The 20,357-nt window shown below is 35.2% G+C and overlaps 2 protein-coding genes across 5 annotated transcripts in view; both read left to right on the top strand.

The window, feature by feature from the left end:
* Positions 1-20,357, top strand: part of LOC142344764 (UBX domain-containing protein 6-like) — a 506,836-nt gene that overhangs the window by 108,002 nt on the left and 378,477 nt on the right. The window lies entirely within an intron of this gene.
* Positions 9,356-15,522, top strand: LOC142344762 (enhancer of polycomb homolog 2-like). The gene is made up of 10 exons (XM_075396675.1): positions 9,356-9,779; positions 9,997-10,171; positions 10,427-10,584; positions 10,888-10,983; positions 11,054-11,223; positions 11,306-11,386; positions 11,468-11,615; positions 11,689-11,865; positions 12,127-12,479; positions 14,045-15,522. Exons 1-10 carry the CDS (start codon positions 9,618-9,620, stop codon positions 15,036-15,038), a joined length of 2,514 nt encoding a protein of 837 aa, XP_075252790.1. The 5' UTR covers positions 9,356-9,617; the 3' UTR covers positions 15,039-15,522.

Raw genomic sequence — 20,357 nt, 5'->3', positions numbered from 1 at the left:
TTACACCCAAATCTTAGATACAAATTACCGTTTAAAAAATCAGTGGTAGTTGACAATGACCTATTAGTTTGAAATTAATTTTATGAGAAAACTATTGGTGGTCTACAAATTAAAAATCTTTCAAATAGTTGGCATACTTTCAAAAAGTTTACACCAAAATTTTAGATATGAATTACCGTTTAAAACATCGGTGGTAGTTGACAATGACCTATTAGTTTGAAATTAATTTATGAGAAAACTATTGGTGGTCTCCAAATTAAAAATCTTTCAAATAGTTGGCTTACTTAACGGAAAAATTTTTTGAACCTCAGTAAGAAATAACCTTGAGGAAAAACTGGAGTAAGAGGAACGATAATTTTTGTGTAAGCTTTTGATAATTTAAGGATAGAAAATTACATAGATCAACAATCATAGCTCAATGGATGCTACTACTTCTACTAAAAACAGTAGTAATGACACCTTTAATATCAAAGCAATATTAGATTGTAACAAGGAGGCTCGGTAATGTGCTTTTGCACATAAAAATCCGACCCCGCTCATCCACATTTTTGGATTTTTGAGGAACAGCAATTTTCAAAAAAGAAATTTGTATGAGCAAAAAGATCGCCCCCACGAAAATAACTCACTGGAGTAAAACAAATTCCCCATTAGATTGATGAGATCAGCCTTTATTAAGAAAGCAGGTCAAGATGAACAACAAAAATCAAGCAGCAATACTAACAAACCTTAATTGCATCCAAAACATTATGTCCATTTAAAAACAAACTTATAAACAAGTCAAAAGAGCGTCAAAATAATTGAAACTAAATGAAAATAACTTGTACTTCACTAGAAAAGAAATGGGACTATTCCATCATAAGGCTCGATAATTATAAAAAAACAGCAATAAAAAATGGCTCATACTTTTAAAAACATTTCATTTTCAAGTAACGGAAAACATTTGATAGCAATTGAAAACATCCATTGTTATTATGATTAGATGAGCTTTACAGGAGGGCATTATGACCTGTTATTATTCAAATTTTTATGTGATTACAAAATGAACAACAAATAGAGACAAACAAAAAATCAATTAAAACTTGAGAGAAAACGCTGCCGAAGCCGTATAGCTAGATTTTACTGCACAATATATATTTAAATGAGCCTTCCTCAAACGCCAATGTTGTATGAAACCTCTCATTAATGAGGACAGGAAACAAGTAGACAAAAAAGAGAAAAAGAGCAAAATTAAATAAAACTTTTGTTTTTTTTCGAAAACAATTTTTCTGAAAGTCATGAAAGCAATTAGCTACAAAAAGTGAAAAAATAAATAGGTCCTGTTTTTGTCTAAAGGATGCTGTTGAGATCTGTACTTTTTTCAGATTATGTTTTACGTCTACAAAATGAACATTAAATATAGAGAAAAATCAAAAATTAGTTTTATTTTTGCGAAAAACCTGTGTCGAAGCCAGTAAATTCATAACGAATTTTTAAAAAACTTTAGATTTCGTACACTTGCACCTTCAGTTGACAAAAGTATTGTCTAATTTGATCGTTAATTAAAAAGACTAAGAAACAAATAGACAAATGAACAAAAATGCAAAGTTACAAAGTGTTTTTTCTAAACAACTGTTTTCAAAGTCATGATAGCCATCAGCTATCTAGTCAAAGCAGAATTATAGCTCAATTATTCCTCCATAAAGCCAACGAAAGCTGTCATTATCAAGGAAATTTCATACGACTAAAAAACAAAGTAAAAACTTCATTTAAAGCTAAATGGAAAAAATTCATTTAAATTAATTGAGAGGTTCTCGAAGCCGTTATAACCATAACCTTTAAAGACTTTTATATGTTCAATTATGTCCTATTGTAAACGAAAATGTGTGAAATTGTCAATAATGTGATAAGATGAAAAAAAAAACGAGTGCAAAAAAACGTGAAAATTAAGCCAACGCCTAAAAAGAAAAAAATTGTGAAATCTAATAGTATCGTAGCCAGAAAACCATAACTTAACGCATAAAACCACAAAAAATTTAAAGTTTTAATTCTGTAGAAAAAATTAAAATAAGAACTTTTTTTCTGACACTAAGCTAAAAGTTCACCAAATTAAAAGAAAAATTGTGGCAGGGTTCAATAAGTCATTTTTTTGTTTAAAAATCAAACATTTTTAGAAGTCAAAACGACCATAATCTTTCGAGAAAAGAAACTAGATGTATTCTTTTGGAATTGCTTAGGAAGCCAATTGGACCTATCAAGTGAGCATTCATTTGAGTTGTTCTGTTCTTTAATTAACATAAAAAGATCGAATTGTTTTTTAAAAAAAGACAGACTGAATACAATCTGAATTATTTTTTTTTGTTTGTAACAGTCCAAGAATGAACCAACACCAGCCATGCTATTGCTGTTTGTCCATTAGAAACACTCAACTGTTTCGAATGTTTTAGATCTAGATAATGTTAGTTAAAAGACCAAAAATAAATGCTGTGATTTTGATAATCATTGAGTAAAGTTAGCAAAAACGGCAAAAAATAATTCCAGACTTTTCTTAATGGAAGTGAACGTAGAGCTAATTCCCTTTTTAGTTTACAAAGATTGTGCTAGTTGTTTTTGAGTGAGTACTTCCCGCAAATTTAATGAAAGTGGACTCAAGAAGCTTATTTTGGGCAATTTTTAATGAAAAAGGCTGAATTTTGAAATATCTAGCTAAAAGTTTAGCCAAAAATTACATCAATAGTGTCAACCAGACTTTTTTGTCTCTAAAACTAAATTCAACAGTGTTTTTGTTAACAATTTATATTTATATGTTTTAGCAAAAATGACGAAATTTTTGGCAAAAATTCCGGAAAATGTGAATAAAAACAACGGAATTCACTCTACTTTTCTCAAAAGTTTAAACCTCGATAACTCCCTGTAAAGGAACTCAAAAGGAATCTATTTACTTCCATGTCCTACGCTGGACGGGCTTTCTAATGATACCACTCACAACTCTCTACGAATATTATATCGATCGGCCAAAATTGTCTAACAAAAAAACCCATTTGAGTATATAGTTCCTCCCCCCCCCTCAAGAGGGGTCGGAAAAAAAACTTTTCATTCAGCCATTATTCACGCGAGTAGGAAAACGAGAAGGAAACGTCAGTAATCAAACTGAAAGTGAGCCATGGTCGGTAGTTTTTTTGAGATAGTTATACATTTAGCCACATTTGTAGACAAGTCAGGCTTGCCTACAAATGTACAGTGTCGGTTCCCAAGTTTACATAAAGAAAGCTTTGAAAAAGAATTAAACAAGGCGTGTATTAGCCTTCTGCTGGAGAGTTGTTTCTCCAGTTCCAGTACATGCCCTTTACAAATGACTTCATGTCTTCCTAGGAACTTCAGTGAAGATTAGAAGAGCTATATGAGAGCTGTCTGCAGTCTGAAGACAATAAAAACATAGCAGAAACGCAAAATCTCTGCTTCTTTTTTATTAACTTCTCGGATGTTAAATTTTGATGAAGAATCTTTAACTTATTGCTGCTTCTACTAGCTTATCTCACATAACCTTAAATTTTAAATTAGAGACACGCGCTCAGCTGACCTTAACTCCGTAATTTAAGTAAAAAGTCATTTTGATAGAGAGGAAAGTCATTTTTGAGAGCGAGGTTAAGTCACGTGAGACCAAAAACTTCACGTAAATGAACAGAAGACGTTATGATTCGCAAAAAAACAGATTTGAAGTGATCGTGACGTCATATAGTCCAAACAAAAATCTTGACGAAAAAAACATAACAGGAAAAGACACAATTCAAAGCATTCTCATCAACTAAACAAATTAGAAATTAACAGAAATGGGCTATGAAAACCATTTCGACTGAAATAATACCAATCAAAAAAAATTTAAAAAATCAGAAACCCAGTCAATTTGCCCATTTCCACAAGAGATCACCAACGAGAACTTTTGCTCAAACACTATTTTCTCACTCAACTTTACAAATAGAGCCCAAGAATTTGATTCGGCAAAATCACGCTCTTTCACGCTGATGACTGCAATCAATGCTCAAAACTACGTTCAACAGCAACTAAACAAATTAATGTTTCCTAAGCTGAAAAATGTAGACAGCAATACAGCAATAAGAACAAAAAAAAACCAGTTGAGTATATAGTTCCTCTCCTGCTCAAGAGGGGCCGAAACTAGATGGTGTATTTACCAATCAAATTTTCTCATATGAAAATCAAAAAACATCAAAGGAAAACATCAAAGCCGGGAAATTTTCAAAACAACAGTTGTTAACACAATACGAAGGAAAGAAAACAGATAAACTTCGAAATAATTAGCAAACTGAATTCTGTATAGTATTTTAAAGATTGATAAGAAGCATTATAAGAAGTCCAGATATTATAGAACACACTTACTTTAAGATTCAACGTCTCTGGGCAAATTTATAGAAGTGTCACCACACAGCGTAGTTATGCAGAATGGCCCTTGGGAGTGAACGCTATCGAACGATCGAAGGAATTTGTTTCTATGAAAAAATTTTTTAGTTTTAAAATGGGAACAGAGCCTCGTTTTTAAATTAACCAACAGAAATAAAAATCATAGCAGGACAAGTCCTGAATACAATTCGAAAAATTGAATGAAAGACTTAGAAGGACTCTACCTGGCCAGCAGTTCAATTGAATAATGCCAGCCAAAACACAAACAAAATCATCTAAAAAGTGAGAAACTAAAACAATCAAACAAATTGAACAAAAATGTACTCATTGCTAAAATTTTTGAAGCTTTTACCCCTAAGGAAAAATTTGATTCCTTTAAATATACCTATATCAAACACGTTCAAAGCCAATTTTTGTTTCTCAAATCGGTCCAGTATTATATCTGCAAGACCTGCAAAAAATTCTTTGGCCCTTGAAGATCGATTACCTCAAAAATGACCGAAAAGTTTTTTTAAAAAAATGAAATCAATTGGAAATTTTAATTAAATGTTGCTAAAAATCGTGGTATTAATATCTTCAGAACCAAATCTGTGTTTCTAGAGGATATCCAGTAATCCAATTCCAAGCCTAAGAAAATTCATTGGCTCATAAAGATCGATAAACTAGGTAAGTTAATAATTTTCAGAAATTTTCAAATTTAATCAAAAAAATAGAGATTCGTTGAAAACCATTTCACTGCCTCTAGACACTATGTAATAACATACTATCGAATCCTGGAGGAGGTTACCTGGTTACTGAGGCAAGAAAAACTGAATAAAAACAAAAATTTTCAAAAAACTTTTTAAAAGATTGCGGATTTTATCAAAAAAACAAATCATAAATTTCGAAATGTTAAATCGTAAGAAACACTTCCATTGACACTAATAACCATACAGTAAGTTTTTATCAGACCGCGCAATAGGTTTTCTGTCCCCTGAGGCGGAAAAAATATCAAAAATTGAAAAAAATTTAAGGAAAAATTAAAAATTGCAGATTTCATCAAAAAATGCATCAATTCCCGACTTTAAAAAAATAAAAACCGTTCTATAGCTATTAGAAACTAGAGGCTATCCACTAACTTAATTCCAAGCCCTAAACAATTCTTTGGCTCAAAGATCGATAGGCAATAATTTTTAGAAAATTTCAGATTTCAAAAAACTTCAAATTTCGCTCTATCAAAATGTTGAAAACCAGTCAATTGCCCCCTAGAAACTATTTAATAAAATACTCTCAAATCCTGAATGAGATTACCGTGCTACTGAGGCAAGAAAAACTGAATAAAAGACAAAAATTTTCAAAAAACTTTTTAAAAGATTGCGGATTTTATCAAAAAAACAAATCATAAATTTCGAAATGTTAAATCGTAAGAAACACTTCCATTGACACTAATAACCATACAGTAAGTTTTTATCAGACCGCGCAATAGGTTTTCTGTCCCCTGAGGCGGAAAAAATATCAAAAATTGAAAAAAATTTAAGGATAAATTAAAAATTGCAGATTTCATCAAAAAATGCATCAATTCCCGACTTTAAAAAAATAAAAACCGTTCTATAGCTATTAGAAACTAGAGGCTATCCACTAACTTAATTCCAAGCCCTAAACAATTCTTTGGCTCAAAGATCGATAGGCAATAATTTTTTAGAAAATTTCAGATTTCAAAAAACTTCAAATTTCGCTCTATCAAAATGTTGAAAACCAGTCAATTGCCCCCTAGAAACTATTTAATAAAATACTCTCAAATCCTGAATGAGATTACCGTGCTACTGAGGCAAGAAAAACTGAATAAAAGACAAAAATTTTCAAAAAACTTTTTAAAAGATTGCGGATTTTATCAAAAAAACAAAACATAAATTTCGAAATGTTAAATCGTAAGAAACCTTTCCATTGACACTAATAACCATACAGTAAGTTTTTATCAGACCGCGCAATAAGTTTTCTGTCCCCTGAGGCGGAAAAAATATCAAAAATTGAAAAAAATGTAAGGAAAATTTAAAAATTGCAAATTTCATCAAAAAATGCATCAATTCCCGACTTTAAAAAATAAAAACCGTTCTAGAACTATTAGAAACTAGAGGCTATCCACTAACTTAATTCCAAGCCCTAAAAAATTCTTTGGCTCAAAGATCGATAGGCAATAATTTTTTGAAAATTTCAGATTTCAAAAAACTTCAAATTTCGCTCTATCAAAATGTTGAAAACCAGTCAATTGCCCCTAGAAACTATTTAATAAAATACTCTCAAATTCTGAATGAGATTACCGTGCTACTGAGGCAAGAAAAACTGAATAAAAGACAAATGTTTTAAGAAAATTGAAAAAAATTGCAAATTTTATCTTAAAATTTCATAAAATTCGAAAGGTTAATTTGGTGAAAACAAATCCATTAAAACTAACAACCATGCAGTAACTTTTCATCAGGCCGTGGAAAAAATTTTCGCCACTTGAGAATGGACAAAAATCAAAAAATGACAAAAACTTTAGGAAACCTTAAAAAAATGGCAGACTTTATTTTAAAAGAATGCTAAAATTGTCGACAATAAAATGCTGAAAACCAATCCATTGTAACTAGAAACCAGATAACTAACGCATAGTCCATTGAGCTCACCTGATTCTCTTTTTAAATGACAAAAACAATTAAAAAATGCACTTTATAACCAACTTTTTCAATTTAAAGTATTATCATTGGTTTTAATCACTAAAAAGATCCCAATGTAGCATGAAATTATCATGGATAGATCAGCCGTCTGTTCTAAAGGAAATTAGGATGAGGAAAATATCTGAAAAAATCTGAAAAAATTTCATCATTTCCTCATACATTCGTTCACATGAAAAATCGTGTAATTTTTCATCACACGAAAATTTTCTCGTGTAAAATCAAACGAGACGCATTTTTCACACGAAAAATCGTGTGATTTTTCATCATACGAGAAAAAATCATGTGATTTCACACGAGAGATTTTTAGAGTGTATACTGTGCCCTATTATCAAAACCTAAAGGAGATTACTTGGCTCCTGAAGCTGGAAAAAATCAAAGAAAATTTTTAAAAACTTTTTAAAAAAATTGCAAAAATTCGTATCAATTTGCGTGTTTGTAGTACCAAAACATATAGCTCATAAAAAGGTCACAAGTAATTTGTCTCGCAAAAGGCTTTCATCAACTTTTAAAAACTTCAACAATATTCTCTTATATTGGGCAAATTTGTCACAGTTTCGCCAAGGAGAATAGTGATGAGGATTTAATTTTTGTAATGAATTTGTTAGTTTTTCATAAACACAAGTTGATAATCGGTTGTTTAAAAACAGCAAACTTTGATAAATTTGAAGTGGACAAAATTTGCAAAATAAAAATGAAATATTCTGTAATTACTAATTCATATTTCACTGTTGACAAAATTATGACAATAGACATTCACTTCAGTAAATTATAATGAAAACTTAAAACGTGCGTTGATTATCGAGCCCAGAGTTCACACTGAAATATTATTCCAAAAGCAGATTTTCATTGAAAAAAGGTGATGCTTTCAAATACAAAATCTTCAAATGTTTTAACTACTGGCGGTGGGCACAAACGGAAAAGATACAGTAATTCAACTAACTGCTTAGAGATGTGATCTTTTCCCTTTGTGCCCCCACATGGTGGAATCTGAAAAGTAACAAGCACTGATGTTCGTATCTGGAAACTTCGGATATAACAACAAGGCTTGCGAGATCCCTCTGATTCCTTGAAGACAAACAGCAAAAATTAATGACGTTTTTAAAGTATCAGCTTAATCGTAATAAAACAAATCTTGATGTACTCATGCTTTGAAAACGCATGCTTTCTTGCTGTGTTGGAAGGCGCTAGCGAAAATGGCAGACGTATCAAAACATAGACATTTTATTGTTGCATTTACACTCTTTACACTCTTTTCCCCGTTATTTTTGGGTAAAAACCTCGACCCGGGTGGCCAATCAAATTTGAGAAAACTTTAATACTCTTTTCTTATTGGCTGATTGCACACCCAATTCTCAGTGTTTTAAAAAAAGGATGAGTGTTAAAGTAAATTTGCAAAGAATTCGCACTAGACCGAAAAAACGTTTATTTTCTGGGAAAACTGATCTAACATGCAGTTGTGATAAATTCATATTAAGTCTCACGGGCCGCTGAGGCATGGCCATAGAACACGAGGCATGGCCAGATGCGGTAAAACATATAATTTAGAATTAGGGTAATTAAGATATTTAGTTTCATTAGGCTTATTATCATGTATTGGACGCATAGTCTCTCAACCAATCAGATTCACTGAAATTTATATTTTCGTACCTCTATTTGCCGAAACGTCACCGTGGTGAAACATCACCAAGTTTTTAGCTTTATAGCATGTGATTTCGTTATAGCAAATCCTGTTTGAGCGTTGAAAAATCGGGTCTTTCTTCATTATAGCCCCCCCCCCTCAAATTATGCCCCCCCCCCCCTCATTATGGTATGGGGGTTATAATGGGAAAGACCCGAAAAGTCTAGCTAGACCTATCATTAAATGCATGGATCTTTGGATCTTTTCCGTTTAAGCTTAGTGAAGAAATTTTATTTATAATTTGCACACCCCCAGTGGGTGTGTAATATTTGCACACCCCCAGACCCCAGACGGGCACATATCATATTTTTACATAATGATTCTTATATAAATTGTCATACACATATGATATTAATTTAACTTTCATTCATTCATTCATTTTCTATGTAATGATACCTGCTCTGTGAGAAATTCGTTAACATGACGGTACTATTTCGTTCTGTTCGAAATTTTTCAATCTTCCAAAAATTTGTTTTCAAATTTAGATTTTAAATAATTTTTGCTTCATTTTTCTTCTGGGTGAAATGTAGTAATGTTGTTTCGTCAGTTGACTTCCAAAAAAAGAAGCAGATTAGTGGTAAGAAACCAGGAAAACGTGTAGACTGAATTTTAACAACGGCTTTCATCGTTTCATGTCATTGATGACGTCATCGATAATTATTGCAATTCTTTACCAAAAGAAAGCTAAAATACTTACTCATACTACAACAAAGTCGTGTATTACAACTCGATTTAATTCCACAAAATAGTATTTCAGAACATCTTTTTAATGTTTTCCGGATCGTTTTGATTTTAGATTCATGGCATTTAGTCCATTGTGTTGATGACGACACAACTTAAAATATTCTTCGTCAATGGCCGTTATGAGTAAACTCTCTATTAGAGCGCGCAACGTAGATTCTAACAAAAACCTTCCAATTATCCGATCTGAAGATTTACCCGATCTCAATGAGTGCTCTATACTGCCAAAAAATGTCACGCTCTTCTCTACTGGGATGGAGAAAGAGGAGGAAGAGGTAAGTTTGAGATTCGTGACAATTTATTTTTGAGTCAAGATGGCCGACATTTACGACTATGTTAATGTCCCATGGTCACAATCAATAATGTTGGCTCCTGACAAGATATTTTAAAGGTTGCCATAATTGGGTCGTAGATGAAATACTGTAACCGTGGCTAATTTATAAAAGTATTCGGAGCTTAAGCGAGACTTCGTGGTACCATTAATTATTTTAGGAGACACACTTACAGGAAGCTCTATCTGCCCTTCAATTTGGACTGCGAGAAAAAGAAGATGCATCATCTCGCTCATCTTTCATTCCCATTCCTGAGAGTAATATTGGCGTTGAAAATTATCAGGAACTTTACTCTACAACCGTCAAATATAGCAAACAGTACATTCAATATCGAGGTAAGAGTCAATTTTTTAATATGATCACTTCATTTCGTATCACCTGCTTTCCTTAAACTGCGTCTTGAAAAATAATATTTTCTGAGACCTATCTGTCCGTTAGGCGTTACTGATTGAACTTTCTTAACTTGGAATTGGGAGGCAACGCTTTCCTGGGTGCGTCCAAAATCACCAGGAGTACCCTAAATATATAGTGCATATATGATTATAAAGCAAGCATTTGACGCAGAATGTAGATGAGCTATTTGTTTACAGAAAAGCTTCCCGAGGAAACTATACCCGATTACGATGCAGATTCAGAGGACGAGGAGTGGCTCGAAGCCAGTTTTTCGTTCAATGCCTCCAAGACCACCTTAACAAAGTCGATTTTTGAGGGAATGATGGAAAAATTAGAGAAAAGCAGTGGACAGCAGGTATGTGTTCGAAGAATGAGCACGATAAAATTAAATGAGTTTGAATTTTCGGGTCTTTCGGATTATCGCCCCCCCCCATGAAATTGTAGCCCCCATTATGGTATTAGGGGGGGGGGGGGCTATAATGGAAAAGACCCGAATTTTCTAGGTCACTCCTGACACTTGCGAACTTTTCTCCATACAAGAAAATGACCAAGTAAACATAACATGTACAGACATTTCCTGTAAGCTCAGAATGCTCAAAAAGTATGGCCAAGGCGTTGCTGTTGAACAATTTCATCATTTAACAAAGTTTTGTTTAAGGTGACCAGTGCAGCTGATGCTAAGGCACTTCTGAAAGGGGATGACGACATTGTCATGCAGGTGTACGACTACTGGCTCGCCAAGCGATTACGTTGGGTATGCTAGTAGAGTAGTGTTACTGGGAGATGTTTAAGGCTATCTCGGTAAACAATACTTTCTTTTTAAGAGGCAAGCGCTTCTACCTGCTGTCAAAGTGGATCGGAGGGATCTTGTTGGTGATCCATACGTCGCATTCAGACGGAGAATGGATAGAGTTCAAACCCGGAAAAACAGAAAAAACGATGAGATTTCATATGAAAAAATGCTACGACTTCGGAAAGATTTTCACCGAGCTCTGTAAGCTTTCAAAGATTAAAATTGAGTAGAAATTGATTTCAATGTATATCATGAACATTTTAACTTGTTTTACTCGTTCTAGTGAAATAATTGAGCTAATGAAGGAGCGTGAAAGTACTAAACATCTACTACTTGGAACAGAGGTCGACGTTGTCAATTTGAGGTTAGATTTGAATTCAGTTGATTTGCAACCTGGAAAATATGATACCTCGAATTTGTATAATTGAGTCTTAATAACTTTCAGGAAACGGAGCGATGAAATCAGTAGTGTTTTGTATCGTGAAATACTGCAAATGGTCAAAATTGAAATGGAAAACCGAGAACTGACTAAAACGCAAAGTTTTGCCTCGAAGCCAGTGAATGGACTAAAACCCCTGGTCGAAAACAATGTGGTTAGTTTTGTAAATGACACTTATAATTATGGTAGCCGAATTATCCTAATGGATGGAAAATCATATTTTTAAGATGACGGAGCGTAAAAGGAAGAAGCTAAGGAGGGACAGTGAAGCAACCAAAGTTAAACAAGACAAGGTCAAGTCCGAGGTAGATGTGGCCGTGAAGTCCGAAAGTTGGGATGCTCCAGCTAAGCTGACAGTGAGACAGTTTGCATTCAAACGAGATCCCTCGATGAGCTACCAAGCTGTAAGTTGTTCATTTGTTTTGAAAGCATCTTCAAAGAACCGCTTCAAACAGTTGATAGCAATTATTTTAATCCTGCTGATTTTATGCAGTCTGATCGAAAAGACTTTTTGCTAAGAGAAATAGAAACGGGATAATTTGGTGAAGGACGAGGGCATAAATAAAGTTAAGCATTGTGCATTTCTGCCAGAAGCCTTAATAATCTGCGTTGTCGGCTCACCAAAACAGCCGAGGACAAACTTGCTCATAACCATTTTTGTTCAGGGGTCTTCAGTACCGGAGAGCAACTTGTGGCCGAATGTCCATCTCAGCTACTCATTAACCAATATTTCTACTGAAGGTGCTAATCAACACAGCCAAAACACTGTACATCAATTTATTGACACTAATCGGAATATTGGGTATTGTCGCAGACGCATTGGGCGTGGTGGTCGGGTTATGTTTGACAGAATACGATATCCAGAACACTTGGATGCTCAAACGACCTCTGATCAGTTACAACTCGGATCGGAGCAACAGGGATGCAACCTCGATACCAGAAACTTGCCAAACGAATTCTGGTCCCATTATTTGGATCATTCTTATTCTATTGTGTGCGACTCATTACCCACAGAAATGTAAGTAGCACTGTTTTCTGATTTCGGAAAAGATTCATTGAAAGTAGATTCATTTTTTAGTCAGTAAATCAATAACTTAGTTTGTTAAGCTTTATTGCTACTTACATCAGTAGTTTCTATTTGTTATCAACCGAGTTAGATATTTAGCTGGCTATGATTGAGCTTTTCAAAATCCAAGAATTGATTAAGTGCTCTCAAACAAAGTTTTTAGCATTTATGTCCGGTTTATCTTTTTTATGCGGTTTTTTGTGCTACCAACTTTTCGTCGCATATATTTTTTGTCTGACCAGAGATAAAGCCCAGAGGGAATTAAGTTTCTCTTAGATTCTTGCGGTTTAATAGTCTCTAAATATGGGATTCTCCAAAACTGTTTAGGAGAGAAATCATTGTACCAAGGGCGGTTCTTAGTTTGACATAGCCCCCCTCCTCCCCCCAACTAAACGGCTACTGATAAGATGCTCCCGTTTTGAATAATTCTGACGCTTAGCTTAGTTCACGTTTCTTTTTGTTGGCAGTGAAAATGCATTGGAGCGAGGTCGGGTGATCCCCGTGAAATTGGTTGGGAGAATTTCACGGTTGTCTTCTGTCCTCGCTCACTGTTTCCACTGAGCGGATTTCAAATTAGTTCTCAACGGAACTTGCATTAAAAAGGCAGGATCCAAGCATGGAAATTGGGACACTCCAAAGAAAACCCTGCCATTAAGAATTGATGCATATTTTGTCAAGAGTTGTTTGGTAATAAACTGGTTTTAGGACCAAGCCTGTTGTGTTCCATGAGGTCACCATATTTGTCCAATCTAATGAAAATGGCGACTAAAATTTTTGTACACGTCTTTGACATTTTCTTCAATCCCGCGAAGTCAGTCAGTGGTTCCGGCAATCTGCCGTCCATGGTTTTTGATGAAAGATCAGTGCTCAGTTTTATTAATTTCTAGGTTTCACTAGTGGTCAATAGCTATTAATCTTATAGACGTTAACACCAAACATGCTGTACGAACTTAAAAAATCTATTTGCAAATTAATTTGTCTTTCATTAGCTATGAAAAACGAAAACCCTATTTTCTTAGCAGCTTGTATTGTGGTTTAGAAAATTTTTGGTCAGGACTTGCTATTTTCGTTAATCAAATATATGCAAATACATGTTTAGTGAGCCCAACTTTCTCATTTTTGACAAATGCCTGTTATTTAGCTTGGTTTCCAATAATTTACATTACAGCTCATGCTAATTGGTAATAGTTTTGGAATTTTCCTCAATTTTTTGATTTTCCAAGATTTGCCTTTGCTTGCAAATTTAAATAATGAAAATAGATTCTAATTTTCCTCTTTGCCAAAACCTATTTCGCGTGCCATTTTTAATACCAAACATGTGTAAAGTAATGGTATTTTTAGCAAAGAAATTTATAAGCTTTCTATATCCTTTCTAACTTGGCTTTCTAAGTGAATTAGAAATTGTAAGTTTTACATTTTGCCCCCAACTTTTAAATTTGAGCGCAATTACTCCAACAGTCATTAATAGTTTGTATTATTTTTCTGCAATTCTTTGTACACTTTAAGGCTGATTTTAGACCGGTGTATCTTCCAACTGCTAAGCGACACCAGAGTTTGCCGCCTAGTTGTGACCTGAGAGCTATTGGCAGTTTTTCAACTGCAGAACACATGGCATCAGCAATGAGCAATAAACCGGGAGATTCTGCTTTACAAAAAATGGAGCATCAAAACAAGAAGAATCTTTTCGTCACTGGGGCTGGCCACGCTACTTTGAATGGTACCTGGAGCTTAGCTAATGGAAGTCAGGGAGTTCACAAAACTGAAACTTGGGCGTCTTTTCAAACCGCTATGTTGGAAAATGTCTCAGACGATAACATATCATATCATAACATGGTTGCGAACTGCAAGAAGGCACAAAGCCCACATTCTCAATTTAACAGTGAAGCAGAACCTGGACAAATCTATGACACTGCCCCATGCAATGGACTGGGTGGTATCTGGATGGAGAATCAGTCAACGGAACGGCCAAATAATCTCAGGGATAACCAGACATTTCTTTCACACAAGCGGTCAGTTTCTATGAAAACAAGCACAAAACCCTTAATACGGGGCTCAAAGAATGCAAGTTCTGGGCCAGCTTTAGTGCCTACAACTGGATCAATAGTTCTCGATGGCGGTGCTCGGAATGTGGAAATGAATAGAAATCGGCGGGGATCAAACACGGCAGCGTTATTACTTAATGGTGAAAAAGGGTTTGGACAGGTTGTTCCAATGCAGCAACAACAAATGCACTTCAATTACACTGCTCCAGAATACTGGGTGAACAATAACAACAAAAGCGAAGTCACGCGTATGTCTAACGGGGGAATTGAGCACGAAATGGACGGAAACATGTTGTTAATGCCTCAAGCTAAACAAAGTCAAACTCAGCTACAAGTTTATAAAGCATCTCAAATGTCATCAGTCACAAAAAGGACTTCCGCATCACTGCAGCCTTCCAATGTCGGTGCTGGTAATGCTCCACACCAGCATGAATCATTAACTTCTTTCACCGGGAGCATCATAAGCTGAGTGTGTGGAGGTATACCCTGAAACGATGGTGTTGTCTCAGCACATTCAAGCTTGGCTGCTTTCCTTGGCGACTGGCTCCAAGTTTCGCCAGGAAGCAGATTTAGGACATGGTGTGATGTTTAGCCACGATTAGATGTAGAGCATTGTGAAAGTGTATTGCTGTCTGTTGTACAGTCAGGACAACTAGCTTGAACTTAAATGTCTCGCTCGGACTACTGGACTGTCTGTAAATTGTTGATGGATGCCTGATGAATGTCGCTCACTATTCTCATTCTCACTATACATGATTTTGATTTGAATACAGCTAATTGTGCAATATGATTTCATTTCGTTTGGTTTGTAAACATTTCAAAGGTAAACTTCCTACTCCTATGTGTAAGTTGTCGTTATAATACAAGTAACTAGCTCATGCGATATAATGCGATAATTGTTATTATCAGAGTTGCTATTTTTCTAACTGCAATTCACTCTCCATCCCAGAAAATCCGTTTTCTCTGTTCAAGGGAGCTCTTAGAATGCTAGACCCATTTTGCTCATTAGAAATTACTTATTACAACAAGTGCTTCAGATCGTAGGTCACTGAACATGAATGTTTATTTGAAATTTTCATTGTCGCATTAATCTGGTATCAGTTTTTTCCTCAATAATTGTTCCTTTTATCAAACAAATGTGAACGAATTTGGTGGCAATGTACATGGACAACGGGAGCGATTTTGCCCAATAAATTTCATCTCAAAATGAGCCGGTGTCATTATTCCGCGACACTTGAATTTTCTTTGTTGTTATTTCATTAGCAAAACCTAACCTCCGGTATGTATCGCTTCAAGGTCATGATTTTATTAATAATTTGAGAATTAAGTTTTAATATGGGATTTAAAGATGGTTTGAATTTAATTGAACTAATTACCCGGCATTCGCAAGGCACCATGAATATGTTTTATTCTCACAAGAGTAACACTATCTAATTAGGTCACAGAAAACTCATTTCGTTTCGAATTGAATCAAAGGAGCACCATTACATAGTCATTGTGTCTGGCTAATTATGATGGCATTTTTAATTTCAAGTACCATTAATTTAGTTGTTTAAACATGCAAAATGATCTATTTTAATTGGACCATATGTTGTAATGTCGGTACAGAACACATTGAGACTAAATTAAATGAGCACAATTAGTGACTCATAAGCTAAATAGAACACAGCTGGTTTTCAGAAGCTTGATTATAGGAAATAATTCGCGCTGCGAGCGATAGGTCTTAAGATTGTGGCATGGCTGTGTTAATCTACACTGATAAAGAGCTTAACATAATACCGGCTGGTTCGATTAGACCGGGAAGTAATTAAATTTCGTGAACTTCCTTTGTACGCAATTTGTGAGTAGCAACGGCAACAATTGGTCTGAATCATGCGCCGCAACATGACAGAACTCGACATGAGTATACATGTATACATGTTCTGTAATATGTTGGCACTAAAACAAATGCATCGGTGGATCGTGCAAAGTTTTTGGCAAGATAGATCGTGTCAATATGCAAAGTTCTAATAACTCCCAGAGACATTAGATAATTGATCCGAGATAAATTGATCTGATCTGAGTTAAATTTAAAGATAAGACCTACATTTGAGTAGACCTAATGGGCATTATTCCCGCATCTTGCATTGAGGTGTTCTCTTTCTAAATAAATAGTTATGCTGGCGCCTGCACTGCAGCATGTAGCGCTTTTTGAGAAAATTGAGAAAGAAATTCAATATCAGAAACTAACCAACTAGTTAACTCTGATTTTTGCGCATTTAATGCAGCTCAAAAAGTACTCTTGAGTGTGTTTTTCTTTTTTGACTTGGAATTTGTTCTAACATTCTGGATTACTAATTGCACTCAAACAGAGGCTTAAAGAATTAAATTACTGTGGTTTTTTTTATTCTTGCTTGAACGGTTTTTCATATACTTCCGATTTTCGTCTCAAAGGGGACGAATAGGTAAAACTGTCTGGTTATTTATTCACTGAAAAGCTCAATCCAAAAAAGCTAAATTTCCTTAAGTTTCTAATTGCTTTCAAACGAAGTTCGTAGCAATTATAGTCCTGTCGGTCCTTTTTATGCGATTTTTCGCTCGACCGATTTTTCGTCTTCAAAAACGGGATAAACAGGTAGCGCCCAGCGGAGGTTTAAGTGCTCTTAGAGCCTTTCAGCTCTTTCAGCTCAAACCGTTTTGGAGACTTATACTTATGGTATGAAGGGCGGTTCTTATAGGTTGAAGACTGTTGACCACCCCCCCGACTATTGCTGGTAGCCCCCCACCACCCCGCCGTTGCATCACCCTCCCCCATCAGGCCTCGTTGCACCCCCCTTTTCTAGCTACTGACGAACCGCTTGCTAAAAACACGCAAATTTAAAAAACGCGTTTTTTAAAAGATTTTTTAGCCCCAAGAGCCGAGGAACCTTCTCTAGTGTTCGAAATTAAGTTACTGTATTATTTCGAGATGTAATGGAATGTCTTGCAAGATTTTAATATCACGAATTTTTTCTTTTTAACTATTTTTGCCATTTTTTTCAGTTTTTTGATATTGGTCATTAGTCAGGTTTTTTGAGCCTGATGTGTCAGAAAACCTCCGTTAGGGTTTGATAAATTACTGGAAAATTTTTGTTGGTCATGGATTAATTTTCAGTTTTTTAAAATAAGTTTTAGTGTTCTCTTTATCTATTCTCTTGCAGCCCCACCGTGGTTTTTTTGACCACAGTTATATCTTGTTATATAGCACATTTATGTAAGAGAATAGCAAGGGTCTGGGGTCATAAAAAGTTTATGCTCACTAAGCTGGGGGGCCGAATGAGAATATATCCATTTTTTAAACATTATCACTGAAGCGCAAGATTACGTTTTTATCATAGTTGTTTAGAATTGAATAGTGATAATTGGGATAAAATTTGCTCCTGCACTTCAGCAGAAACTGCCTTTTTTGTAAAATAAAATCTGTTTCTTTGTAGAATAGATCTTTTTCTAGACTCCTATTCAAATGTTTTTCAAGATTTTATTATCACAAATTAAAGAAACTTTTTTATAGAAGTTCTTGCAATTTAAATTTTTTTGAATTTTTTGACATTTTTAAGTTTCTCTAGCCCTAAGAGCCAAGGAAACTTGGCTCATAGGGCTCTTGGCTCTTAGTTTCTCTAGCCCTAGGAGCCAAGGATTTGATAAAAGGTTACTGCAAAGTTTCTAGACGTATTTGAATGTTTTTCAAAATTTTAAAATTCTTGATTTTTATTTATAGAAGTTCTTGCATTTTCAAGTTTTCTGAAATTTGGCCTTTTTAGGTTTCTCTAGCCTCAAGGCCTACCGAACTTCCTCTAGGGTTTGATAATATGTTGCTGCATAGCAACATTAGCAATTTTTCATGTTTTTGTATTTCTTACGGCACCAGGGGCCATGGGACCTCCAAGGTTTGATAATAAGCGTTATTGCAACGATGATTAATATTTTTATGACCCCAGTTTTATTAGGTTTCGGAGAAAATTTCAACATTTCCAAATTTTTGGAAAAATTTCATGTTCCATGTGTATTGATCTTATGAGCCAGTGAAACCAATTCAGGTGTGATACCCCTTGTTGTTGAGGTATGTAATCAAGCCACGAATGCACTGTAGATTATCTCAATTGGATTCGAGGCACGAATCCAATGTGTTACTAAATTGTTGGATTACCACTTTTAGTTTTACTCTACACTAGTGCTACAAAAGTAGTTCTAATGAGGCGACGTGGAATTCCTTTTCGAATCCAGATAGGATTATTTTGACTGCAAAACTGAGAAGATTGAGAACAACTGAATTATGAGAAATAAAATTAGCGATTGAATTTTAACAAAAGTGGGAAGTGTGAACAACTGAAAATTTGACTTTTCAGTTGGCGGTAAAAAAAGCCTAAGTGAAATATGGTTAGAGATTACTTTTACTAAGGCAAGGACAAACTTAATACAATTTAGTACAAATCAACTGAATATGGTACAACCGTACCACATATATTCGTCTTCAACAAATTTTAGACTGCATAAGTGTAAAATTTATCATAGTATAAAATATGTACTGGTTATTATAAATAGTAATTAAATTTTAACAATAGCAATCCAACAGATTAAATGCACGGGAGGTGAGGCGATTAAGCAAGAAAAAATTAAATTAATGTGAATCCATTGCGTTTAAATTGAACAGTACGCGTGAAACATAAAATATTGCGCAACTGAGGTGCGAATCCAATAATTTTTAATGAAATTAATTGCACTGTAATGAGTATCTAATTAAAATTTAACAACTGTAAACCAAACACGTTTACAAATAAGTAACGACAGTGAACAGAAAAGATCACGCAATTGTGGCACAATTCCAGTATTAGATTAAATAAATGACAAGAGATGAACAATATAAACTAAAATTAAATGATTGCAAGAAATTATTCAGTCTGAAATGGCATAGTTTTTTTGCGGAGTTTAAATTTGATTGTCAGCGCCAAGAGGCTCATGCTAATCTCTCTTGCATAATTGTCATAATCATAGTCTTCCTGGGACCAAGTACCGATGGGTGGATGTGCGGGAGGACTGACTGCTGGCAGCCCAAAAGACGTATCAGGTGCAGGTGGTTGAAGCGCCTCTTCTTGAATTACCGTCTCGATGACGGGATTGGTGGATTTGTGCCGCTTTGGCACAGGAGAAGAGTCGTTGCTAACCGAACATACCGAACTTTCGAAGGCGAAATAATCTGGGGCATTTTGGGATCGTTTCGATTTAGACGTGGAAGGTGAGGCGGTTGACGAGGTGACTGATGACGCAGCAACTAATGAGGCATTAGAGGTGTTCAATGTAGTGGAAGACTGACGTGATCGATTTCTCCCGGCTTGAGGCTTTTTAGGCTTGCGTGAGGACTTCACCTTTGAGGTGTTGCTGTTTGCGGACGAGACTCCAGAAACAGCTTCAGACTGAGTAGGTCGGAGTCTGATCTTGATTTACCCCGATATTTGTTCTTCAGATCTTTTTTGTGCTGAGCGATCTTTTCCTCAGTTGTCTTATCGTAGGGGAGAGGACGTCGTTGGGCATGCTGCCAAAGGTCAGTGTTGCGCTCGGCACGAGTCCCGATTTTGGCAATGTCATTGTTCCTGACTCTAACTTCAGGGACTCCAGGTTCCTCAATTACAGTTGTCGTGTTCTCACAACAGTGCTACCTGGAGCCAACGTCTCACAGAGTCCTCGGAGGTCCCTCTTTGACCGTTTTGAAACTTTTCGGGCTAATTTGACTTCTAAAGATTGCTCTGACCGCGGTATCGGGTTATTCAATTTG

The sequence above is a fragment of the Convolutriloba macropyga genome, chromosome 8 (assembly GCF_964194025.1).
Source record: "Convolutriloba macropyga chromosome 8, txConMacr16.3, whole genome shotgun sequence".
In the NCBI taxonomy this organism is placed as follows: Eukaryota; Metazoa; Xenacoelomorpha; order Acoela; family Convolutidae; genus Convolutriloba; species Convolutriloba macropyga.
This window is presented reverse-complemented; position numbering and strand designations above follow the sequence as displayed.